This window comes from Mustela putorius, unplaced genomic scaffold (assembly GCF_011764305.1).
Source record: "Mustela putorius furo isolate JIRA1106 unplaced genomic scaffold, ASM1176430v1.1 tig00000129_pilon_pilon_pilon, whole genome shotgun sequence".
Lineage (NCBI taxonomy): Eukaryota > Metazoa > Chordata > Mammalia > Carnivora > Mustelidae > Mustela > Mustela putorius.
The window spans coordinates 51,442,132-51,469,047 of record NW_025421290.1 but is presented as its reverse complement, the minus strand read 5'-3'; the positions used below and the strand labels follow the sequence as shown (position 1 = coordinate 51,469,047).

At 43.1% G+C, this 26,916-nt stretch overlaps 1 protein-coding gene across 8 annotated transcripts in view; it reads left to right on the top strand.

Annotated features, from left to right (window-relative positions):
* The window catches only part of PPP1R13B (protein phosphatase 1 regulatory subunit 13B), a 93,241-nt gene that overhangs the window by 18,703 nt on the left and 47,622 nt on the right, over window positions 1-26,916 (top strand). For 3 of the 8 annotated variants that reach the window (XM_013057357.2, XM_013057356.2, XM_013057353.2), the window contains exons 1-3: window positions 16,981-17,088; window positions 17,205-17,352; window positions 26,745-26,864. In XM_013057357.2, coding sequence (XP_012912811.1) covers window positions 17,050-17,088; window positions 17,205-17,352; window positions 26,745-26,864 — 307 coding nt within the window. In that variant the 5' untranslated portion in view covers window positions 16,981-17,049. Of the gene's footprint in view, window positions 1-16,980; window positions 17,103-17,204; window positions 17,353-26,744; window positions 26,865-26,916 lie in introns of those variants that run through there. The other 5 variants (XM_013057355.2, XM_013057354.2, XM_013057358.2 and 2 more) reach the window with 5 other exon arrangements.

The window sequence follows — 26,916 nt, the reverse complement described above, 5'->3', positions numbered from 1 at the left end:
GAGCCACCCAGGCGCCCCTGGCTCTAAGATTTGATGACTGATCTTTATGATGCCTTAAATGTGAATCTCTCAACATGCCCCCTTTAGTTGAATGCTTACGAAAGGATTAAGAAGCAAGTGGTCACTTAATCTAAAATAACTCAGATTACCACAAAAATTTTCTATCTTTTCTTTTTTCCCCAAACAACTTTAGTGACTGTGGAAGAAAAAAATATGAGGCCGTTATGTACTGTCATCTCAGATTTGCAGCTTAAAATCTCTGCTTTTAGTAGGACTAATATGAATGTTACCTTAGAGAAACACTGTTTTATTTTGTGTTAAAATATGGATCCTTGTGAGAACATCCCGAGTGCTCAGCCAACAGTAATACATGGGCTGTTTTTGAGATCAGAGGGGAAAGAAAACTGTTCTGTGGAGGTATGGGCAGAGGGTAAAGGTGGTCTGTCAACCTGAACTCCTTTTTCCCTCCTCTTTGATAGAAACAGCCAGAGCTTTCAACTTGGTCCGGAGCTGAGACTCCCCCATGTTTGCCAAACGGAGCTGTTGTGGTTCTTGACCCTATGGGATGGGGGGAGCGGAGAGGCGTTCTCCTAACGGAAGACCCCTGCTTCTGCCTGGTGATGTGTTGGCCCTGAAGTCACCTTCTTGCTGACCTTTCCTCCCTCTGCACCTGCCCTGGTGCTTCTGTTTTAGGGTTAAGCCCTCTGTGCCTGCTTGCCGCTAGAGGGGAGCTGGTCGTGGCCGGGAGCCCCACGGTGTGGTGGAGCGAGCAGGGCTTCGGAGCCAGTCAGACCTGCGTTCACAGGCGGTCTCCGCTACCGGGCAACTCTGGTGCCTTGGAGGAGAGCCGAGCACTTGCTCTTTCTTCTCATCTTTCTGAGTAGTTGATTTTCAGGTTTACCAAATATCAAACTAACACTTCGATTTTTTTCCTTTTTTTGACGAGTTGATGAGTACGGAACCTTTCTCTACCTTAGGCTTCTCGTTTGTAAAATGATAATCATTTTAGGCGGCCGGTTAGCTCAGTTGGTTAGAGCGTGGTGCTAATAAAATGATAATCATTTTAGTAATTAAGGTCATTTTGGTTGCAAGTGGCAAAAACTCAACTCTTGCTTTCAGCATCTTAGAAAAGAGGGGCTTTATCGGACAGACCTGATGGGAGCGCTGAGCGGCTGACCTGGCACAGGCCTCCCTGCCGTGGCGCAGCCTCTGTCTCCTGCCCGCCACATCCGTTCTGTCAGCAGATCTTGTCAGAGCACCTTGCCAGTCCGCCAGCTCCTGTTCTGTACCACCTCCACGACGCTCACCGTCTGCTGGATTCTGACGTTTGCCTCCCGAGCGGCCGTCTTGGTTCTGTGCTCTTTCCCCTCCGCGTGTTGTCAGCAGGGCAGCCAGGGTGAGCCTGCGAGTCGTTATGGTAAAACACGCCCTGTGGTAGCTTCCAGCTCTCTGAGCTCGTTGTGCTCTTCCTCTGAGCAAAAGCCTAATTAGTAGTTTACCTGTGCTCCTCCACTCTCTTCACTTTGATTTCTCTGCTCCAGCCAAGCTGACCCCTCGATCCCGAACCTTACCGAGCATTCCTTCCGCCCTGGGGCTTGTGCGCTCTTTCCTCTGCCTGATTGCTCTTCAGCTTTCTGCCGGCTTAGGACTCCCTCACCCTCAGGGAGGCCTTTTCTAACACCTTATTAAAATTGTCCTTTTCCCTGTCTCCTTTGGCTATTTTGTTTCTTCATAGGGTGTATCACAGCCATACTATATTTTAGATCTACTTATTTTGTCTCCGTCCCCAGACTATAATCAGATCCCCCCCAAAGTGCAGGAACCCTGTCTGCTTTGTCAGCATTGAATCTCCAGCATGAAGTGGGTGCTCCGTGATACTTGTGGAATAAAAAACATTTTCTGTCGTGTTTTCCTTCATTGAGCCCACAGCGGCAAGAGAGATGGGCATGTAAAATAACTGTGCTCCCTGGAAACTTGCCCAGGTGTGGGCCCCAGAGAGGAGGGGAGGGAATTGCCATCTGAAAACTATCGCAGTTGTGAGATTGAGTCCCACATCCATGACCAGCATGGAGCCTGCTTAAGACTCTCTCTCTCTCCAGTGCCTCACCCACCCCATCTAGGGAAAAAAAATGGTGTATGATTGTCTAGTAGGTGCTGAGAGAGTGCTCATTCTTTTCCCTTTTTGAAAATGTGTGACTTCCTGACAATATTAACATTCAGAAATTGAGTCATTCTCCAAAATAGAAGTTATTGATATTGTTTGGAAAGGTAAAAATTATAGTCCTGTAATAAGAAAACTCCTGCGCAGCCTGATGTTTTTAGGGAGTGATGGAATACACAATTCTGTCTTCAAAAGGAATGCTGTTGAAATTTTGCAAATTGTCCTCATGTTTTTGTAAATGCTCTTCTGGTATCTAAGCAGACCCAAACCTCAGGTGAATCGTCATGATCCACATCTTTATGAACCCATGCCAGGTTCATAAAAGAGGTGAATTCATATGAGTGCCAAGGCATCAAAGTTTTCCTTTTAGCCTTTATTTAGTAAGTGTTTTGTTTTTTTTTTTTTTTTTTTTTTTTTTGGCCTGGAGGCAGTTCAGGCTGTTGAGTACATTCATATTGGGTTTTACAATGAATCTCTACAATTCACCCTGAAGTTCATACTTAATAATGTTTTGCTTTTCAAAGGTACATGTAAATTATATGTATGAAGTGAATTCTTCCATTATAAAGAGTAGTTGGAGTTTATGTTCTTATCTGATAACTTTTGGATAAAGATTGTTTCCTACACTTTCATCAGGATGAAGAACTTGAAAAGTGTGTGTGTGTAAGTGTTTATGAATTTTAGCACTGTTTTATTCTTGAACTATTAGAGTAGAAACTTAAGCTTTGGAGTCAGACATTCCTGGGTCAGACATTCTGGCACTTCTTAGTCATGTGTCCTTGGGCAATCCTTTGTTCTGTCTGCAGCGGCAGGATCATCTTAGCACCCTGCTCTCTAGGTCTGTTGGGAGAATCGCATGATATAATATGGGTAAACAAATGGTGTGTCCATGAACATAGTAAGCATGGAAATAATAGCTGTTCTTATTATCAATAAATTGTTGAAGTCTTGTATGTTAAATATCTTGTTATAAACCTTATTCTCATTTTAAGCATCTAAAATAAGTCAATATCAAAAACTTGTGTACCATCTGCTGGCTAATTGAACATAAAGTAAGTAAATAGTCAATACTACGGCGCCTGGCTGACTCAGTCAGAAGAGCATGCAACTCTTGATCTCAGGTCATGAGTACAAACCCCAGATTGCGTATAGAGATGACATAGATAGATAGATAAACAAACTTTAAAATAGGTCAGTACTGGGGCACCTGGGTGGCTCAGTTGGTTGAGTGTCTGCCTTTGGCTCAGATCATAATCCCAAGGTCCTGGGATCGAGCCCCACATAGGGCTCCCTGCTCTGCGGGGAACCTTCTTCTCCCTTCCCTTCTGCCTGCTGTTCCCCCTGCTTGTTCTCTCTCTGTCAAATAAGTTAAAAACAAAACAAAAAAAATAGGTCAGTACTTGAGGGGCACATGGGTGTCTCAGTTAGGTGTTCACCTCTTGATTTCAGCTTAGGTCATGGTCTCAGGGTCATGAGATGAGCCCCATGTCAGACTCAGTGCTCACCAGGGAGTCTGCTTGAAATTCTCTCTCTCCCCCTCCACTCTGTGTGTGTGTGTGTGTGTGTGTCTGAAAAAATAAATCTTTTTTTTTTTTTAAAGATTTTATTTATTATTTGACAGACCGAGATCACAAGTAGGCAGAGAGGCAGGCAGAGAGAGAGTTGGAGGTAGGTTCCCTGCTGAACAGAGAGCCCGATGTGGGGCTCGATCCCAGAACCCTGGGATCATGACCTGAGCTGAAGGCAGAGGCTTAACCCACTGAGCCACCCAGGCGCCCCAAAAAGTAAAGCTTTTAAACAATATTTTAAAATACTAGTAGAATTTGAAAAAAGAAAATGTGTAGCTGTGTGTGTGTACCCTACTTCCAACAAGCAGTTTTTCTAAACATAAAATATGAGCAAGGCATTTATTGTGAAAACTTAAAATGTTGAGGTTTCACTTTTTAAAGTTGTTAACAAAGCTTCAGCAGTCTTTTTTATGACAAGCTTTATATAGAGATTAGTAAATTAAGTTTAGTTGTCCTTTTCATAGTGATTTCTAGGTTCTGGTTACAGTTGTTATTGAACAGTGCTAACACTGAACTTTTCTTCCTTGGAACTCACCAAATTAGGTGAAACTTTATCTACCATCTCACTGTGCTGTGACAACGGTGGTCTGTCTTGTCTCATTAGGACGTCTTATCATGGCTCATGTCATTACTGCCTGGATTTAGATTCCACAGAGCCCAAGGGACATCTATTTAAGTATTTTTCCTTTGTAAATGGCATAATCTCTAGGCAGTGGGACTTCTGTTTTCCACACTTCACTTTTGCTTAGTTTTCTTAAGATGAGAAGAAGCATTTCGAGAATGGTAACTCAGAGCATTATAAGCAAATTCAAAGTAGGATCGTGGAATTCAAGAGCTGGCTCAAACCTGAAAGAGAAAATGGATAGTTATTTGTAAAAGGATAGGAGTATTATTAGACTTGTGTTTCCTTCGTAATCTGTATTCTGATTTTATATTATGAGATGAATAGAATTGACTGTGGTACATCTATACACATGATTATATTAAAGTGTTCTTTAGAGACCTTATTTTGCTAAATATCTTTGTTTTAAGCTTTTTTTTCCCTATTAACAAAAGAATTAGTACTTTTGATATTGATTTGAAAAGATTTATACAAATATAAATGTTTATTAGTCAAGAAAAGAAAAATCATACAGGGAGATAATGTGTTTATTTAAAGTTATTTCCATTGGTAAAAATATTTTACTGATTGTATAGGTTATATAGGTTGGATAATTGGCATAGCTAGATATGTTTTCCCCCCTTAAATAGCAACTAGACTGATACATAATTCACATACAATAAAATTTACCCTTTTATTTATTTATTTATTTAAAGATTTTATTTATTTATCGGGGGGGGGAGAGCGAGCACAGGCAGACAGAGTGGCAGGCAGAGGCAGAGGGAGAAGCAGGCTCCCTGCCGAGCAAGGAGCCCGATGTGGGCCTCGATCCCAGGACGCTGGGATCATGACCTGAGCCGAAGGCAGCTGCTTAACCAACTGAGCCACCCAGGCGTCCCTAAAATTCACCCTTTTAAAGTATACAATTCATTGGTTTTAATACACTCACAGAATTAGGTAGCCATCATCATGCCTGATTTGAGCACATTTTCATTGCCTCAGAAAGAAGAAAGTCTGTACCCCTTAGCAGTCCCTGCCCATTTCTCACTGCCCCCCCTCCAGCCCCAGGCAAGCACACAGTTGTCCTTTATGCCTCTGTAGAGTTGCCTAGTCTGGACACCTCATGTAAATGAAATCATCTGTGTGATTTTTGTATATGGTTGCATCCACTTGGCATTATATTTCTAAAGTTGATGCATGTTGTAGCACTCTCTGCATACCGTTTTATGCCCGAGTAATGTTCCATTCTATAACTACATCGCATTGGCTTAATCATTCTTCATTCTGGGCTGTTTAAACTGTGTGGCTGTTGTGAATAAAGCTACTGTAAACATTCCTGTTCAAGTTTTTGTGTAAGACAGTTTTTAATTCTGTTGGATATGTACCTAGGAGTAGATAGATATGTTTTAAGAAATACATATAAGAATGTATTTTCTTGAACTTTACAAAGCAATATAGAGATGGAAGAAATTGTATTCTGAAAATTTAGGGTATACCTAATTTAAACTTCTGAAAGCTTAAGAAAATTTAGTTAGAACATTTACATGGTTTTAACCAGATACTCAATACAATTAGTTGATTAATTAGGGAAAAAAAATGCATGATTCTTTGTTCTGGTTCCCTTATATAATAATTGTATTTCAGATAGTTTCAAATACAAACAATAGGTAAAACATAGTTAATTGAGAAAATATTAAATAATGGGGAGTAGGGGTGCCTGGGTGGCTCAGTGGGTTAAGCCGCTGCCTTCAGCTCAGGTCATGATCCCGAGGACCTGGGATGAAGCCCCGCATCAGGCTCTCTGCTCAGCAGGGAGCCTGCTTCCTCCTCTCTCTCTTTCTCTGCCTGCCTCTCTGTCTACTTGTGATCTCTATCTGTCAAATAAATAGATAAAATCTTAAAATAAATAAATAATGGGGAATATATTATAAGTAGGAGGGTATTTATGAAAACATTTGCTCTTTCCTTCTGTATTTTATAGCAAGCCGTTTGAAGTCGTGGTTCAGAGCAGAACTTGAGAGTCAGACCAGGGTCACTTCTTACCCTGGTATTAATTAGCTCAGTGATCTTGGACGAGTTATTTAACCTCTGCACACCTCGTTGCCTTATTCTGTAAAATGAAGGGTGGTGTCTGTCTTGCAGAGTTGGTGTGAGAATTGAGAATGTGTGAAGTGCATATCAGAGCCTGATAATAAGCACCGATAAATGGTGATGGCAGTAGGACAGTGAGTGTTCATGTAGTTGGGTGTTGGGAGGCCCTGAGAGCAGTATCTTTTAATCTTCTTCAACCCTGACCCACCTTTGACCATGACCCAACAGTACCTCTTATAAGATGACCCAGTCTTACACACACACACATCTCTCTGTGTAAATATATATAGTTGGAAGTTTAGGGGACCACACTTACCTTACCGTGTGTAGTGTACTGTTTGACTTTGTATTTTATGCTAATAGACTTCGTTGTTGTTTTGTTTTGTTTTGTTTTGTTTTAGAAAAATTGAGCCCCAGCAGTTTCCTGTATTGGTTTTTTTTTTTTACAGTTTGCATTTATTTATTTGAGAGAGTGCATGTGCACAGAACGCAAGCTGAGGGGGGGAAAGAGGGAGTGGGAGAAGCAGACTCCCGTTTGAGCCTCATGAGGGCTCGATCGCAGGACCCTGAGATCATGACGTGAGATGAAGGCAGAGGCTCAATTGACACACCCAGGCGCCCAAGTTTTCCCTGCTATTACTATCTTGCATTAATGTGCTACATTTGTTACAATTGATGAACTCATGTTGAAAAATTATTTTTAACTAAAGACCATAGTTCACATGCAGTTCACTCTTTGTATCATATAGTTGTGTGGATTTGGACAAATGTTAATGTTATCTCTCCGCCATTACCATAACATATGGAGTATTTTCACTGCCTTAGAAACCCTTTATGCTCTGCTTATTCATCCCTCCCTGTCCCCAAAACCCCTGGCAACCACTGATCTTTTTACTGTTTCCATAGTTTCTGCTCTTCCAGAACTGTCATACAGTTGGAACTGTACAGTGTGTAGCCTTTTCACACTGGTGGTTTTCACTTAGCAGTATGATTTAAGAGTCCTCTGTTTCTTTTTGTGATTTGATACCTCATTTCTTTTTATTGCTCAATAATATTCCATCATCTGGATGAACCACTGTTCCTTTACCCATCCACCTACTGAAGGACATCCTGGTGGCTTCCAATTTTGGACTGTTATGAATAAAACTGCTATACACGTTCCTTTGTAGGTTTTTGTATGTAAGTTTCAAACTCATTTGGGTAAACACCAGGGAGCTCCACTGCTAAATCATATGGTAAGAGTATGTTTAGTTCCGTAAGAAACGGCCAGGCCGCCTTCCGGAGTGGCTGCATCATTTCACATTCCCACCAGTGAGCTCTTGTTCTGCCTCCTCACGGCATTTAGTGCTTAGCCTTTCTAGTTAGGTGCATGGTGCCATTATTGTTTGAATGTGGAGTTCCCTAGTGATCCTTGACGTTGAGCATCTTTTCTGCTTGTTTGCCATCTGTATGTCTTAATTGATCTTTTAGGCTCTTTTGTCCATATTTTTTTTTTAAGATTTTTAAATTTATTTATTTGACAGATCACAAGTAGACAGAGAGGCAGGCAGAGAGGGGGGTGGGTGGGAAGCAGGCTCCCTGCTGAGCAGAAAGCCTGACGCCAGACACGATCCCAGGACCCTGAGCTTAACCCACTGAGCCACCCAGACGCCCCTCTTTTGTCCATATTTTGATTGATTTGTTTTCTTATTATCAAGTTATAAGGATTCTTTGTATATTTAGGATGTAAGCTCGTTATCAGATATGTATTTTGTAAATATTTTCTCCCAGTCCATGGCTTGTCATTTTGTTCTCTTAACACTGTTTTGTACTGTTCTGTTCTATTTCATTAAAAACCAAAAATGGCCCTTGAGGCACTAATTGATCTTATGGCTTACTAGTGGGTCACAGCCTGTGGTTTGAAGATCTGTGTTTTTCTGCTTCCCTAATGTCCACATGGACAGTGTCAGTAAAGCAGCCGCCATTCTGGGCAACGAATCCTACACTGATCAGCAGGAGCTTAGAGCTGATACTGTCCTTGCCCTGTTGGGCCCTTAACCTCTTAACCAACTGAACCACCCAGGTGCCCCTGGACATTTAACTTTGAATAGATGCTACTCAGATATTCAAATGTATCTGTCCTCTCAAGAGAGTTAAATATGTATCCTTGCAGTTTTATACTTCTCATTTATTAGAAAAAAAATTTCATTGCTCTCCAAAGGCCAATTCTGTTTTGTTTTTTTTTTTCCAAACTAATGCAAATCCCAGTTTTGGAAATTGAACTTAACATGATCTTATTGAACTATTCCTCTGTTTTCTTTGGAGGTAATCTAACTCCTCCCAAATCTGAGAGGGTCAGGGAAGTCACTCCCTGATACTCTGCAGTGCCACCTTGTGGTAAGAGGGAAGCTTGAACGAGGGCCGCCGCTGCTTCTCCAGGTTTGAGTGAAATCTGCCAAGGCGGTATCACGTGTGTGTATAGGCTCTTGACTTCATACTAGCATTTTTCAAAGTTTTTTTCCTTCTCTCTGATGTCTACTAACTCACTGATTAGAGCGGTAAACTGTTGTCAGCCTCTTTCTGTAGAGACCTTGATGAGAAGGCAGGTGCCTACCCTTCATAACTCAACCTATTGAAAAACACTTTATATATAATTGGAGAAGTTTATTGAGTGCCTACTGTGATCTGAGCAGTGCTGCAGGCACTAGTGATGCCACAGTAAACTAAAATTTCTGTTCTCAGGCAGCTTGTGTTCCAGTGGAACATAAATATATAACATAGTTTAGGTGGTGGTGAGTGCTAGGAAGGAGAGTAAAAGCAGGATAGGAAAGGGACTGAGTGATAGACTCAGTGTGTTAGATTGATTAGGGAAAGCTTCTCTGATAAGGTGACATTGGAGCCGAGGCCCGAAAGAAGAGAATCATACAGCCATGCTAGTAGCTGAGGGGAAGCATGGCCTAGGTAGAGAACAGCAAGTACAAAGGCCCTGAGGCAGGAATTGGCTTCCTCTGTTGGAAGAACAGTGAAAATGTGTTCTTCCCCTGTGGCTGGAATAGGGCAGTGAAGGGGGAGGTGTGGTGAGAGGTAAGATCCAAGTGGTGTGTATATGATGCAGATCATGTGGGACCTTGGAGGCAGGGTTTAGGACTTTAGATCTTATTCTGAGAAAAGTAGGAAAACACTTGAGGACATTGAAGGAGGTGATGTATCTATCGCAACAAAAAGGAGCAGTCAGAGTCTGGGTATACTTTAAAATTAGGGTCCACAGTGTTACTGATGTGTTGCTTGTGGAGGGTGAGAGAGCAGGGGGTCAAGGGCACCTCCCTGGTCTGTTTCATTTTCTGTTCCTTCCTCTTTGTGAGTGGGCAAGGGACCCCTCGCATGTGTTTTTCAGTCTTTGAGAGGCTGATTTAGGGAAGTGGGATGAGACATTCAAGGGGAGGTCTTAGACTTAGTTTTCTCTATAGCCCTAATGTTTCTGAGATTCTTTTTTTTTTTTTTAAGATTTTATTTATTTATTTGACAGAGAGAAATTACAAGTACACTGAGAGGCAGGCAGAGAGAGAGAGAGAAGGAAGCAGGCTCCCCGCTGAGCAGAGAGCCCGATGCGGGACTCGATCCCAGGACCCTGAGATCATGACCTGAGCCGAAGGCAGCGGCCCAACCCACTGAGCCACCCAGACGCCCCTGTTTCTGAGATTCTTAACAGGTGAATTGGTGAACAGTGTTAGGGTCAGAAGGGAGCAAAGGTTGATTCTCATACTGGGGCACATAGCCCACTGGAAAACTTGAAAGGGTCTTCTGATGTTCCTTTACCCTGACTCCAGCTGGTGCTTTCTGTGACCTTTATGAGCTACTTACTTGTAAGCTCCTGGGTGAGGTATTTATAACCTACAGTAGCTGCATTGTTGTATAGCTCTTGTCATTTTATTCCTCCTGTTATCTTTGTTGTCTCTGCATTCCTTTTCCACTAGATATGAAAGTAGGTGGGGTTGGTGGGCTAAGGGATCTAAGGTTTTACCTGAGTGGATGAGGGCCAGCAAATTCGGAGAAACGTTCTAAAGGGTATATTCTATCCGTATTGTCTCCTGAGCTGCTGGTGAGAAGCCATGGCCCAGAGAAGCAGGAGGGGGTGATTCTGCAGGCAGTCACAGCAAAAGCAGTGGTAGAACCAGTGACAGAATTTCATTTATTTCAGGCTTCTTTCTATCACATAAGTAGAATTTCCCATTTCCTTTTCTGGATGTTTGTAGTTTTGACATTTTCCTTTATTTGGCGGCATAATTTATATACCATAAAAATGAACAATTCAGTGATCTGTAGTAAATTTACAGAGTTGTACCACCATCACCACAGTCTAATTTTAGAACATTTCTGTCGCCCTAAAAATAAATTTTGTGCCTGTTTAAAATCTCTCCATTTTACCTAGCTTCTAACTCTGTGGATTTACCTGTTACGGAGATTTCACATAAATGGAATCATATAATGTGTGATTTTTTTGTGTAAGCATTGTTTTTTTCATAAGGCATAATGCGATTAAGGTCCCTCCATTTTGCAGCCTGGTTAGGTCAGTACTTTGTTTCTTTTTATGGCTGAATAATATTCCATTGTACGATAATACCACGTTTATTGGCTGATGGACATTTGGATTGTGTACTCTTTTTTTTTAAGATTTTATTTATTTATTTGACAGACAGAGATCACAAGTAGACAGGCAGGCAGAGAGAGAGGGGGAAGCAGGTCCCTGCTGAGCAGAGAGCCCAATGCCAGGCTTGATCCCAGGATCCCGAGATCATGACCTGAGCTCAATGCAGAGGCTTTAACTCACTGAGCCACCCAGGTGCCCCTGGATTATTTACTTTTTTTTGGTTATTGTGAATAATGCTGCTTACAAACATTTCCACACAGGCCTTTGTATGGACATATATTTTTATTCACTTAAGACAGGTATCTAGGAGAGGAATTGCTGGGTCATATGATAGATCTGTGTTTAACATTTTAAACTGAACAGACAGTTTCTCAAAATGGCTATACCAGTTTATATTCCCATACTAGTGCATGAGCGTTTCAGTTTCTCCACATCCTCAACACTGGTTATTACCTGACTTTTCCATTATAGGATAGTTCCTTTTTTTTTTTTTTTTTTTTTTTTTAGATTTTATTTATTTATTTGACAGAGAGAGAGATCACAAGTAGGCAGAGAGAGAGGGAGAAGCAGACTCCCTGCTGAGCTGAGAGCCTGATGTGGGACTCGATCCCAGGACCCTGAGATCACGACCCGAGCCGAAGGCAGAGGCTCAACCCACTGAGCCACCCAGGTGCCCCTCCTTTTTTGTTTTTAAGGATCATTTCTCCCCCAGCTTTACTGAGATAAAATTGACATAGAATATTGCATCATTGTATAATGGACATGTAAGGTTGTATAACATTGTATACAGTGTGATAATTTGATACATATGTATATTGCAGATAGTTCCTGTTTTATAATGTCTTATACATCCCTACTTTGTGCTTTGTTTGATTTCCTTAGACCAGGATCATCCTTTAAATACCAAGTTTGTAAACATTTTAAAGGATATATGTAGATGTATGTAGATATGTAAGTTTGTGGTTATTATTAGTGATTAGTTGGTTTTCTTTATGTAGCTCCAGTGTTCTTGAAAAGGATGCAGTGGCCTCTCAGATTACTCACGACGGTTGTACAGTTACCTGCCTGCCAGCCTGTCCTCATTCACTGAGCATGTCCATGAGGCCCCGTTGTATTCGGGCTCTGAGTGCCAGCACACGAGTCCTGCCGTCACTGGCCTTATGCATATTTCTGGGGGTTTTGATTAAAAAGAATACTAAGGGGCACCTGGGTGGCTCAGTAGATTAAGCCTCTGCCTTTGGCTAAGGTCATGATTCCAGGGACCTGGGATCAAGCCCGGCATTGGGCTCTCTGCTCAGCGGGAAGCCTGCTTCCCCCTCTCTCTCTGCCTACTTGTGATCTCTGTCCGTCAAATAAATAAATAAATAAATAAATCTTTAAAAAGAGAGAGAAAAGAAATATACATGCAGCTTGATTTCAAAACCTGGCAATGGGTTACAAGTCACTCCCGTGAGTCACAGTGTTCCAGTAGAGGATGTAATCAAGAAAATACCCATTATGTAGTGTAAGAATGCGGCACTGGAAATAGCCACAGTCTGTCATCAGCAGAATAGGAGGCTCTCGCTCAGGTTGGTTCAGGAAGGGCAAACATTGGTGTCGGGAAAACTTCCAAGAGGAGGTGGACGTGTGTGGGTGATTGAGAAGGGGAAGCAGGGCGCGCAGGGTCTGTGGGCTGTGGTCTGGGCTGAAGGGTGGTTGGGGCCAGTAGGTGTCGGTGTCCGGTCCTCACCTGCCGTGTGTTACAGCGCACAGTATGAAAACCTTGGCAGGTTTCTCTCTCTTTTTTAACTTACATATTTTATTTATTTATTTGACAGAGAGAGGGATCACAAGGGGATGGAACGGCAGGTGGGGTGGGGGTGGGGTGGGAAGCAGTCTCCCTGCTGAGCAGAGAGCCCGATGTGGGGCTCGATCCCAGAACCCTGAGACCATGACCTGAGTCGAACCTAGAGACTTAACCCACTGAGCCACCGAGGCACCCCCAAAATCTCTGCTTTTCAGCATATTCATCTTTCAGGAAGGATGAGCTTTAACTTCTTTTTCTCTGTACTTGTTTTCTTTAGTTTCCCAATCCTATTGCGTTTCTTCTTTCTGTCTTATAGTTATTATTAAGAGAAAAAAATAACACTACCTGTCAGATTGTGACAGGTATCAGTTCTAAGATATGTTATGGTTTCAGAGATGTTAAAATGTAAACAAAACAAAATGTGCTTCTAGGATCCATAAAATATATTTTTGTTGGAGATATTTAGTTGTTATTGTTGTTTGAGAGAGAGCGAGAGCAGATGAGGGAGAGATCATGAGCAGGGGAAGGGCAGAGGGAGAAGCAGACTCCCCGCTGAGCAGGGAGCCCGCTGGGGCTGGATCCCAGGACCCCGGGATCATGACCTGAGCGGAAGGCAGACGCTTAACGGACTGAGCCACCCAAAACCCAGGTGCCTCAAGACGTTTAGTTTCTTAAGTGAAGGAAATCTTGCTAGAATAATGGCAGTCACATGCCTTTTCAGTTTAATTTTAGGTGATGGTTTAGGGAAATCTATACCATCCAGATCAATGCCAGCTTTTATCTGGAAAGCTTCTAAATCTGTCATGATTATAATGAAATTAGCTTTGATTGAATAATTGGAGATTAGAGGAAATGAATTTTGCTAAGATTAGAAAAGATAGGGTTTACTAAAGACTATAACAGAAAGCTTAAAAGCTGAGGTAATGCTTAGTGACTTTTGGATGAATTAGCTTTTACAGTTGAATGTCCAGACTCCTAACTGTGCCATTCAGCCTCCCCTCCCCCACCCCACCATGTTGATCTTACTTGTGAGCTGAAAAGTCGGCGTAATTCAAAAGTGTCCCCAAATAGCGTTGCCCCATCCTTCACTCCGACAGCGTGATCCTCGGGGACGGTGCTGCTCAGAGCAAGTGAGCCCGGCCCTGTGCGTGCTGGCGGAGCTGCGTGGCGCCCGTGGTCTGTGCCCATCCCAGGTCTTGCTGTCTTCCAGAAGCAAATGATGGTGTCAACATTCCCTGCCTCGTGGTGTTGCGAACACAGCACCGGCCACTGCAGCAGGCACGGGGGTGAGGAATCCATGCTCTGAGCAGCTGAGGGAAACAGGGCACGAACTTGGCCGCTTGCCGGTGAGCGGCGGTGTTAGCATTTAAAGAGAAGGTAGTAGAAAAAAGAAAAAAAAAGTTTCACTAATTCAAAATTTTGATTTATAAAGCATGATTTAGGAAAATCTATTATTAGATCTTGAAAACCATTTTCTCTGAAATGACGGAATGTATCATTAGAAGTATAAAATATGTGTAAACAAGAGCAAAAATGCATTCCAGTTTTGTTGAAACTGTGAAAGCATTAAGGCCCTTCAGTTCTGGACTTGTTTGTACTGGATCCAGGAATTACTGTTTTATTCCCAATTCTATAGATTCCAGTCCGCCTATTTCAGTATTCAGAAGCCCCCAATTCAATCATTTCCTCTTATGGGTTAGTGAGCAGAAGTAACTGTTTAACTGCTTGTAAAATCCAAATGTACGTGTAATATGCAAGAGGAGCTGCAGGGGCAGTGCTTGCTTCCTGAACAGGCAGCTTGTGGGTTACCTGCCGCAGTGCCCCCATCATCCGGTGCGGCGGGGGCTTTGTATTCCGTGTGGTTCGTGCAATCAGCCGGATATTCGTGTGTCCACCACCAGGCTCGGGTACTGCTTAGGCCCCGAGGAAATGACGGGTCCCGAAGTTGGTCGCTTGGAGCCTCGTGAGCAGGGGGAGACCTGTAATGCTGTGATGCGATAAAGATAGGTGTGAGAGTGAGGGGGACTCAGAGGACGGAGGTCGTCTCCTTGGGGAGAGGAGGTGGTGACGGGAGGTTTTGCACAGGTGGTGGCCTGTGAACTGAATTTTGGGGGGTGAATTGGAGTTTGCAGGCGAGCAGGTGGGGCCCTCGGGCAGGGACAGCAGCCGGAGAGAACTTGGACTGGAGTTCAGGGAGCAAGGCTCAGCGTGTGTAGGGGCAGGCCAGGAAGTTTTGTATAACTGGTTCTGCTCTGCTGGGAGCCGGAGCTCAGCCGGTAGTCTGGAGGCCTTCTCCGAGGGCTTTCCAAGGAAATCCAGGCCCCAGAAGAGTCTCTGGGGGAAGAAGTCCAGGTTCACATGAACATTCGGCTCCTAAGTGCTCAGTAAAGAAACCTGTTTCCTGTTTATATACTAGAAAAAAACTTCTCTGGGAAAGGCTGCTGTTCAGCCTTATGGAGCTCCTGAGTATTTTAAGCCGGGGGATGACTTCATTAGATTTACATTCAGAAAGTGAACTGGCGGAGCCGCTGGACTGAGGGGACGTTGGTGGCAAGGAAACCAGTTGAAAGCTGTTACCACTTTCGGTTACGTACCATCTGACCATCAATCTAAAGATGTTTAATTTCAAGATTTAGGAATTTAGGACACTGCTAAGAAAAAAACTACTTGAACAATGAACTAAAATACTTAACTGATGGCTGAAATTTTAAGTGAGAGGAGGATTTGGGGACAAATGGAGCTTTTGTTTCTGACTTTGAGCAAAGAATAAACATTTCATAATACTGATTAAAGAAAATCTTTGGTTTAAATTGTATTTTAGGAGTAGTGTTTTAAAGAAATCCCTTCCATTATGATTGCTTTAGATCTTAGATCAAAATGGTAGGATTTTTTTTTTTAAGATTAAAAAAAAAATCCCTTGGTCGCCTGGGTGGCTCAGTCATTAAGCGTCTGCCTTTGGCTCAGGTGATGATCCCGGGGTCCTGGGATCGAGCCTTCTGTCAGGCTCCCTGCTCAGCGGGAGTCTGCTTCTCTCTCCCCCTGCCCTTCTACCCTGCGTGCTCTCTTGCTCATTCTGTTTCTCAAATAAATAAATGAAATCTTTTTTTTTAAATGTTGGACAGTTTCTTTTAATGCATGATACTGTATTTTCATGTTTAAGGACCATTTGCATTTTATTCTGATATATTGTTGTATATCCCCAGACAGTTTTTTAAACTTTTTATTTTTTTTTTTGAAGTAGACTCTATCCCTAATGTGGGGCTTGAACTCATGACCCCAGGATCCAGAGTTACAGGCTCCACTGGTGGAATCAGCCAGGCGTCTCTTCCTCAGCCAGTTTTTAAAAATAAATTGGATATTTGGTCTTTTTGTTACCAATTTTTAGGAACCTTTATTTATTTTTAAGATTTTATTTATTTATTTGACAGAGAGAGCACAAGTAGGCAGAGACAGAGGGAGAGGGAGATTCAGGCTTTCCGCTGGGCAGGGCTCAGGGCTGTCCTGGATCCCAGGACCCTGAGATCATGACCCAAGCCAAACACAAACAACTGAGCCACCCAGGCCCCCCTTAGGGGCCTTTTGTATGTTAAGGAGGTTAGCCTGTTATTTGTAATATGTGCTGTGGATGTTTTTCTCTCAGTTTGTCTTTTTTGCTTGAATATATCCATCTTTTTTATAGTGCCTGGTTTTTGAGCTATAGCTAGAATGAGCTTCAGTACTCTAAGGTTATAAAAAGGAATTTACCTGATTTTATTCTAGAACTTTTATAAATTTATGATATATATTTAAATATTTGATCTTGTATGAGTCTTTGCTGGTAAATGATATGCAGTATGAATCCAGTTTTTTTTCCCCAGATGGGAATATCAGTTTTTCAGACATCACTCATTGCAGTCTTTTTCCTTCCTCAATTCTGAGGTATCTCCTTCATCATTTACCATTTCCTGTTTCTGGACTTCATATTTGTTCCATTGATATATTTATTTACTTCTGCAGTACTGTTTTGAGGCTTTATTGTATCTGGTAATGCTAGTTTCCTTCTAATGTTATTTTCTTTTGGAATATTCCTGACTTGTTTTACATTTTAATTTTTCTACATGATTTTTAAAATGTTAACTTTATTTCTTATTTGTGTAGGTAGTCTTTACACCCAGTGTGGGGCTTGAACTCACAACCCCGAGATCAACAGTCGCTGCTGTTTCAGCTGAACCAGCCATGAATTTTAGAATTAGCCTGTTTCCAAAAACTGATCCTGTAGGCATTTTGGTGTACGTGGGAGGAGTGGGAGATAGAGGGGATCGCTTTAAATTTACAGACTAATCCCTGTGATGATGACTCAGAGTTGTAGCTGTTGATCTTTTCTCTTACAGATGATATTAACCGTGTTCTTGAGCAACAACGAACAGATTCTAACAGAAGTTCCTATAACACCAGAAACAACATGTCGAGATGTTGTAGAATTTTGCAAGGAACCTGGAGAAGGCAGTTGCCATTTAGCTGAAGTGTGGAGGGGAAATGGTATGTATTAAGCTCTGTAGGGATGACTATGTACATAAAATTTAATATTTATGAAATGCAAGATTTTGCTTCTGGTTCTTAGTTATCTGTGGTAATGAGGAACTGACTAATTAAAATCACATTACTTGGGGATAAGATTTTAGATGCGTTTTGTGAAAGATGTATAATTGGACCCTTACTAGTGCCGTCTGCGATAAGTAGGGAAAATAGACGGAGTTCTTCTGTGAGAGCTTTCTTGACCTCACCACCGTCACACGAGTTCTCTGTCCTCTGAGACTGTGCAGTCATGTTTCATATGTACCGAGTTGTTCATCAGCTTTTCCCCTCTGACACTTCAAGGCAGAAACACTATTTTCTTTCTTTCTTTTTTTTTTTTTTTTTAAAGATTTTATTTATTTATTTGTCAGAGAGAGTGAGCACAGGCAGAGTGGCAGGCAGAGGCAGAGGGAGAAGCAGGCTCCCTGCTGAGTTAGGAGCCCAATGCGGGACTCGATCCCAGGATGCCGGGATCATGACACGAGTGGAAGGCAGCCGCCCAACGACTGAGCCACCCAGGCATCCCGAAACACTATTTTCTTTCCCCTCCATATAAAACCTGTTAAAACAGTAGGCCCTTGATAAATATTTATTAAACTGTGAAGAGCAAATACAGTTGATTCTTGAATAACACGGATTTGAACTGCTCAGGTCCCCTTATATGTGGATTTTTTTTTCAGTAAATATATTGGAAAATTTGGGGACATTTGCAACAATTTGAAAAAACTTGCAAATGAACCACATAGCAAATACCAAAAAAATGAAGAAGTTAGCTATTACTATAAGAACACAGTATGTAATACCTGTAACATAAAAAATACGTGTGAATCAGCTGTTTATGTTATCAGTAAGACTAACAGTCCAACAGTAGGCTGTTAGCAGTTAAGTTCTCAGGAAGTCAAAAGTTACTTGTGAAGTTTTTTTTTAAGATTTTATTTATTTATTTGACAGAGATCACAAGTAGGCTGAGAGGCAGGCAGAGAGAGAGAGAAGAGGAAGCAGGCTCCCCGCCAAGCAGAGAGCCCGATGTGGGGCTCGATCCCAGGACCCTGGGATCATGACCTGAGCCGAAGGCAGAGGCTTTAACCCACTGAGCCTTCCAGGTGCCCCTACATGTGAATTTTTGACTGCACACAGGGTCAGCGCTCCTAACCTCTGTGTTGTTCGAGGGCTGACTCTACTGGCTCTTATTCGAAAGCTGGGCAGAGAAGATCAGCATAAATAATACGATACTGAATACAAAAATTTCCGCAGAATAGCTTGGATTCTAAAGGAGAGGTGGAATGCAGATAGGCCCTACTCAGCAGGGAGGCGATGAGAGGGCAGGAGGAGAGAAGCACACAGGCGCCGCGTGCTTCTAAGGTAGCTGAGGGACTGGCAGTGAGAGAAGGTAGGCAGCAGGGAAGAAGCTAGAGCTAGCTTGACAAAGACCTTCAGTACCGGAGGATTCCTGGGGCAGGAAAACAGAGGTGGTGGCTGTGGACGGGCTGAGTTCCGGAGGACAAGAATGATCACCTGGAACTCGCTGAGTCTGGGGTGATCCTGAGAGCATCCGAATGTGAGAGTTTAAAGGGGACTTAGGAACAATCGCTGAAGGCTTACACTTCTTTTAAGTAGCTTTATTAAGATAAAATTCACATACCGTACTGTTCACCCACGGAAAGTGTGCGATTCAGTCATGTCAGTGCGCTCAGAGTTATGCAGTGGGTGTGAGCTGTATCTCATTGTGGTTCTGATTTGCATTTCCCTAGTGACTAATGAATGATATGTAGTGTCTTTTCACGTGCTTATTGGCCATTTGCATATCTTCTTTAGAAAAGTATTTATTTAGATCCTTTGCCCGTTTTTTAATTGAGTTGTCTTTTTTTTTTTTTTTAAAGATTTTATTTATTTACTTGACACAGAGAGGGAGAGGGCAAACACAAGCAGGCAGAGCAGCAGTTAGGGGAGAAGCAGGCTCCCCACTGAGCAAGGACCCTGATATATGGGGCTCGATCCCAGGACCCCGGAATCGTGACCTGAGCTAAAGGCAGACACTTACCTGACTGAGCCACCCAGGTGCCCCAATTGAGTTGTCTTATTATTGAGTTATAAGAGTTTTTGTTTTTAATTGAGGTATAATTGAAATATAACATATTCGTTTCACATACCTAATGATATTTGTATATATTGTGAAATGATCACTTTAGTAAGTCTCATTAACACCCATCACTACACAGTTACAAAAAAATTTTTTCTTATGACGAGAACTTTCAAGATCTATTTTTTTTAGCAACTTTCAAATATGCATCACAGTATTATTAACTAAAGTCACCATGCTGTACAATACATCCCCAGTAAGAGTTCTTTATATATTCTAGACACAAATCCCTTGTTGGGTATATGATTTTTAAATATTTTATTCCAAAGTCTTTGCTTTTAATGTTATCCTTAGAATTCAGAGCAAAGATTTTTTTTTTAAATTTTATTTATTTATTTATTTGACACAGAGAGAGAGAGAGACAGACACAGTGAGAGAGGGAACAGAAGTAGGGGGAGTGGGAGGGGGAGCAGCAGGCTTCCCACCAACCAGGGAACACGATTCGGGGTTCGATCCCAGAACCCTGGGATCATGACCCGAGCTGAAGGTAGACGCTTAATGACTGAGTCACCCAGGTACCCCCAGAGCAAAGATTTAAGGGCACCGTGAGAGGAATTTGACTTTGATAAATGTTGGAGTATTACTAAACCAGAGGTAGGAGGGTAGGTCCTCAGTTATCAGTGATAGCACTGATAACAGCGACGGGAAACTGGCCGTGGGGAGGGGGGACAGTTAAGTAATGACAGTTTGTTGGGGGACTGCTGTGAGAGCCTGATCATTGTCTCACTGTTGCTTCTTCCCCAGCCTCTTAGCAGTCTTGTTCATTGTGACTTGTTACCACTTCTAAGTCTTCACCTCCCTCTCCCCCTCTTTTGCCTTCTCTCTGGGAGGGAATAATCTCCTTCAGCAAGTGTCATTGCCCCAGAAGGTCCCTGGCCATTGAGAATGCTGGTCCCTCTCACAGGAGTCTTTTGGTTGGTGCTGTCCTTGTCTCCAGGCCCACCTGAAATCATACCGTGTTATTTTACCTCATCAGGAATGAGGTAAGGAGGTAATGACCCTCACAGCAGAGGGTCCCGGCATGCTGGCCACTGTATTTGCCTTGGCTTTTGTGTAAGCGCTTGTCATTGTCTAGAACAATCCCTAGCTCCTGGCTCCCTTTGCTCTCTAACTTCTGTTCGTTCTTTGCTTCTCCTCCCTTCCTTGAGTCTCAGCGGGTGTTAGTGTACCTCTCCTGCGCTGCCATGCTGTCACAGTATTTATCAGAACAGAATACGGTAGTTTTTGTATCTCTCATTGGACTACAGTTCCTGAAGGCAGGAACTTGTCTGTTGGCTTCGTATTTCCCTCAGTAAATTCTTAAATCACTGAATAAAACAGACGGCAAAGCTGGGTCTCAAAGAGATACTTTCTGGTGGGTAAGATTCAGAGGAAGAGGGAAAGCACTTAGAATAGCCATTCTCTTATCTTTTTACCCTAGAGAAACTCTTACAGAAATTTTCAGGTTTCAGAGAATCCTTGCATGAAAATTCTCACATCTGCAGCTTGTCTTGTATGAGTATGATCAGTGCGCCAGAAGTGTATGCTCCACTGGCGGTGTCTGTGCTTTGGAGAAGGGAGTGTCTCTGCAGATCTGTAGAGTGGTTTGCTAGCGCTGCTGTAGCACGGTACTACGGCCTCGGGGACTTAAACACCAGGCGTTCATTCTCCGGTCTGAGGTCAGAGTGTTGATAGGCTACGATTTTCCTGAAGCCTCTCTCTTTGGCTTACAGATGCCACCTTCTCTCTGTCTTCCCTCTGTGCATGTCTGTGTCTTAATCTCTTCTAGTCTCTTCTTCATATGAGGACACATTGGAATCAAGCCCACCCTGGTGACCTCATTTTTACTTAATACCTCCTTAAAGATCCAGTCTCCAAAGGATTGCATTCTGAAGTTCTGGGGTTAAAAGTTCTGCATATGGGGTGCCTGGGTGGCTCAGTGGGTTAAGCCTCTGCCTTCGGCTCAGGTCATGATCTCAGGGTCCTGGGATCGAGCCCCGCATGGGGCTCTCTGCTCAGCGGGGAGCCTGCTTCCCCCGACCCCCACCTTTGCCTGTCTCTCTGCCTACTTGTGATCTCTCTATCTGTCAAATAAACAAAATCTAAAAAATTTTTTAAAAAGAGTTCTGTGTATGAATTAGTGGGGCGACACAGATCAGCCTATCACAATCTGTCAGGTTGGCTAGCTTATCATATTAGCCTGCCGTACCTGTGCTTCTCTCCCACCCAGGGCCAGCTCTATTGTGAACTAGGTGTGGAGGTAGAAACTTCAGCTTTTCCTTTTGTTAAGTTTCCTACTCATTTTATTTTTGCCTTATCCAAGAATGCCTGAAAATCTTACCATAAATTCCCATTATGTGAGACACTGTTATGTAACATGCATAGGGCAGTTTGGCTTCCCCTTTCACTCAAACATGATGTTGTAGGGAGCCTTTATTATTTAAAACAAGGGCAGTGAAGCTTAGCTTACTTTTCTTGAAAATAATCTTTTCTTTGAAATTTTTAATTCATAAATGGAAGCAACAAATTTGTTAAATAACTGACTTAGGACAAAATTGGATTTAATTGTTATAAAGTAATCCTCAGGGGTGTCTGGGTGGCTCAGTCAGCTGAGTGTCAGACTCTTGGTTTTGCTCCAGTCATGATCTCAGGGTCCTGGGATCAAGCCCCATGTCAGGCTCTGTGCTCAGTGAGGAGTCTGCTGGAAATTCTATTTCTCTGCCTCTCCATCTGCTCCTCCGCCTTCTCATGTGCTCTCTCTCTCTAAAAGAAAGAAAGGAAATATTTTAAAAATATTTTATAGGCCTGTATACATTAAAAGTGTTACTTTTTTTTAAAGATTTTATTTATTTATTTGACAGAGATGACACGTAGGCAGAGAGTCAGGCAGAAAGAGAGCGGGGGAAGCAGCCCCCCCCACCCCTGAGCAGAGAGCCTGATGGGAGGCTCAATCCCAGGACCCTAATATCATGACCTGAGCCGGAGGCAGAGGCTTAACCCACTGAGCCACCCAGGTGCCCCTAGAAATGTTACTTTGAAAACTGATTTACTTCTTTAAAGTTTACTTTGTGCTTGGGTTTTTTGTGCAAATAATTGTGTGCAGAACTTGAGCTAAGCAAACACAGATATCATCTTCAACTGAGATGAGACCGTTTCTGTCTTTGCCCTGATGTTTGAGGAACAAGATACGGCTGGCCCGCGCGTGCAGGACGGGGGAGTTAGCAGCGCAGACATGTTACGTTGCCGGGAGTGGCAGGGTCCTTCAGAGAAATGTCGAACTTGTCTGGGGCAGAGCAATACATCACACCGTGCATGTTTGATTAGGCTGCAGCCCGTCAAGTTCTCTCTCCGTCTCAAAGTCCACTTCTCGGGGTGGATTTAGAGAAAGTCCACTTCTCAGAGCGCATTTAGAGAAAGGTTTCTCATGCAGCCATACGCTCATGTTGACAGTGAACAGTGCTGTTGTCGTCCCGTCATGCTGCCGGGTCACTGCCTGGGGGCCCCTGGTCTTTCTGATTTCCTTCCTCACGTCCAGCACAAGCAGCAGTGGGAATATTTCAGTATTTCCTTTTTCCCCTTCAACTTGAGATAAAATTCGCACATCATAAAAATCACTGTTTGAAAGTTGTGTAGCCATCGCCAAACTCTGTTCCTTTCCCTTCCTTCCTCCCCTAGGCACTGGCAACCACTGTATGGCTGGCTGCCCTCGGTGTTTGACTATTCTTAGTACCTCCTATATGGAATCATGGAATATGTGGCTTTTGGGGCTGCCTTTTCCTTAGCATAATAGTTTCAAGGTTCATCCATGTTGTAGCACATCTCAGTACTTAATTTCTTTGTTTGGTTTGGTAATACCGATTGTATGATAGACCATGTTTCATTTATCCATCAGCAGGTGATGGACGTTGGGGTAGTTTCCACTTTTTGGTTGAGAGAATGCTGCTGTGAACATTCACATGCAAGTGTTTATGTGGGCACATGTTTTTACTTCTCTTCAGTGTAGGCCTACGTTTAGAATTTCTCTTGTTTGGGCACCTGGGTGGCTCAGTGGGTTAAACCTCTGCCTTCAGCTCAGGTCATGATCTCAGGGTCCTTGGCTTCAAAAATTGCCGCTTTGGCCTTTCAGGAATGTTTGTAAAATGCAAACTCTAATAAAATACAAAACAGAAAGGTATAATTAATAATTAAGCAAGAAATTACGCCAAAGTGGCACCTGGGTAACTCAGTCCTTGTATGTCTGCCTTTGGCTCAGGTCATGATCCCAGGTCACAATCCCATGATCGACCTGGGATCGAGCCCCACATCGGGCTCCCTGTTCAGCAGGAGGCCTTCTTTTCCCTCTCCCATTCCCCCTGCTCGTGTTCCCTCTCTTGCTGTATCTCTCTGTCAGGTAAATAAAATCTTAAAAAGAAAAAAGAAATTACCCCCAAAATATGAATAGTTCACACTACAATTTACTTTTCACCTATCCAAACCACATTTGTTAATGTTAACAACAAACAGTGGGGGTGGAGATAGCTCCACACTTGACCATTGTGAGGAGTTTAATAGGTATTTAGAGGTATTAAACTCTTCAGAATGAGAAATTCCCTCCCATTTGCTATTACAGAGCTAGAGGACATAATGGGTCTTACGAATCAGTTGTCGGCATGTAAGGAAGTGTCGGGGGACTGTTTCTGGAGAGAGGCTGTTGTCCTCAGCCGTAGTCGTCCCTCCACACTTCGCAGCACTCAGCATTTGCCAACTGCCTGCTGGAGAACCGGGTAGTCGTTGGGGTGGGGGGAACCTGGCAGGCACCACCTTAGCTCGGTGGGCGAGCCCAGCATCACGGGCTGCGGGACCCATCTCGGTCATGGGGACGGCACGCACACCCTGGTGTGGTGAAAGGAGAAGGTGCCTCAGCTCGGTGGGGTTCTCCCCCAGCCCGTCCCCTCCGTCTCACCTCGGGAGGAGAAACATTAGACAAGTCAGCAGGAGGGACATCCTATAAATGACCTGACCAGAACTCCTCACAACTGTCAAGGCCATTAAAAAAAAGGGTGGAGGGGGATGAATGAACTGTCATTGACCAGCAGAGACCCAGGGTTTCAGACAAATAAATGCAGTGTCATTTTCTGGTTCTGTTCCTGGAACAGAAAGAGGACATCAGGGGAGAAACTGATGGAATACAGATAAAGCCTGGAATTTAGTTAACAGTAATGTACCAGCATCAGTTTCTTAGTTTTGACAAAGATACTGTAGTTGAGATATTAGCATTAAAAGGAATGGGTGAGGTGAGCTCTGTACAGTCTTGGCTACTTTTCTAGAGGATGGCAGTCATTCTAAAATGAAAGTTATTTTTATATATTATGTAGACAAAAAAAAATCTGTAAGGTACAAAGGAATAGATTAAGATTTACAGACCTTTAGGGGCACCTGGGTGGCTCAGTGGGGTAAGCCTCTGCCTTCGGCTCAGGTCATGATCTCAGGATCCTGGGATTGAGCCCCTCATCGGGCTCCCTGCTCAGTGGGGAGTCTCCTCCCCCTCTCTCTGCCTGCCTCTCTGCCTACTTGTGATCTCTGTCTCTGTCAAATAAATAAATAAAATCTTTTTAAAAAATAAAATAGGAGCACCTAGGTGGCTCAGTCTGCCTTCCGATCAGGTCATGATCCCAGGATCCTGGGATCGAGCCCTGCATTGGCCTCCCTCCCAGCTCACAGGGAGCTTCTCCCTCTCCTCCCTACTCATGCTCTCTCTCACTAGCTCTCTTTCTCTCCCTCTAATAAATAAAATCTTTTAAAAAAAATAAAAAATAAAAATAAAAGATATATGAGAGCAAAGGGCCAAGCAGAGCCAAGACAGTTTTATTTTAAAGATAAGCCACGTGAGGGGGCCTCAGCTGGCAGACGCAGTGATAGAGCAGTGGCAGTGAAGACGGGCATTGCGTGGAGGAGGAGTGACAGCCCACAGAGCAGAGCAGAGCGGAAGAGACCGGGGCCGAGGGGGCCTGAGCCGGCCGGAGGTGGCGATCACCAGTCTCCAGGGGAAGCAGACTCGAGGGAGCGTATAATGCTGGGACAATTGACGATTCAAGGATGAAACACAAAATCAGATCAGTTCCATAAAGACAATGAAAAGCAATACTTTATAATTTGTAGGAAAAAAATATGGACTATACTTTTGACCTTGGAGTAGAAAGGATTTATTGTACAAAAAAATTTCAGGGACGCCTGGGTGGCTCAGTTGGTTAAGCAGCTGCCTTCGGCTCAGGTCATGATCCCAGCGTCCAGGGATCGAGTCCCACATCGGGCTCCTTGCTCCGCAGGGAGCCTGCTTCTCCCTCTGACTCTTCCTTCCACTCTGTCTGCCTGTGCTCTCACTCGCTCTCTCTCTGACAAATAAATAAATAAAATCTTAAAAAAAAAAAAAAAAAATTTCAAAATCAGAAGAGATTGATAATTACTTACATTTAAAATTTTTAAACTTCTAACAGAAGACACCAACGAAACTAAAAGACAAGCCTATTTTCAATATAACTAACCCTGGATTAGTATCCAAAATATAAATAGTTCTTCAAATAACTAAGAAAAAGGTAAACAACCCAGGTTTTTGGCTTCTGTTTGTACACGTGATGCAGTTCTAAGCAGCCTGGCATGAAACCTATGAAGTGGTGCCTCCAAGACATTTAGCAGCTGTTAGTGCCCTTCTCGAGTGACGGGTGTCGCTGCTCTGTGAGCGAGGGGGATTTTAGCTTTATTTTACTATTTGAAGTATATTAGTGCATTTGATTCTGTAGAATTTAATTTTTATTATCAACTGGGTAAGTTTTGGTCTCTGTGGGTGCTGGCCACACTCACAACACTGGTACCTGAGCTGCCAGCAGGTGCCCAGTCCGTCCTGCGTGGGTCTGACCGCCGCACACAACCCTTTAATGAATGGTGAGGCTGAACCACTGTGTTAATGTGTTTCTTTGAAGAGTGGGAGGCACAGTGCCTCCTGATAAATAAATATTATAGAGGCCATTTTTCTGTTAATGTTGAAAAATCGCTTTTATATACACTTCCTGTGCTTACGTGTTACCTAAATTATTTCCCAGGAACTCATACTCCTGCTTTCACTTCATTAAAGTTAAAATGTAATGCTTACAATATCTTTGAGTTCTAATGTGTGTGTATACACTTATTTAAATCTGTATTTTTTTACTTGTGGTTGGAGACATTTTGTTTCTGGAATAAGTAAAACGTGTTTTTTTTCTAGAGCGTCCCATACCCTTTGATCACATGATGTATGAACATCTTCAGAAATGGGGGCCGCGCAGGGAAGAAGTGAAGTTCTTCCTTCGGCACGAGGATTCCCCCACCGAGAGCATTGAGCAAGGTAGAGAAGTGCTTTCCCCATTTGTTAACTCCTTCCGTAGTCTGTTTAAATA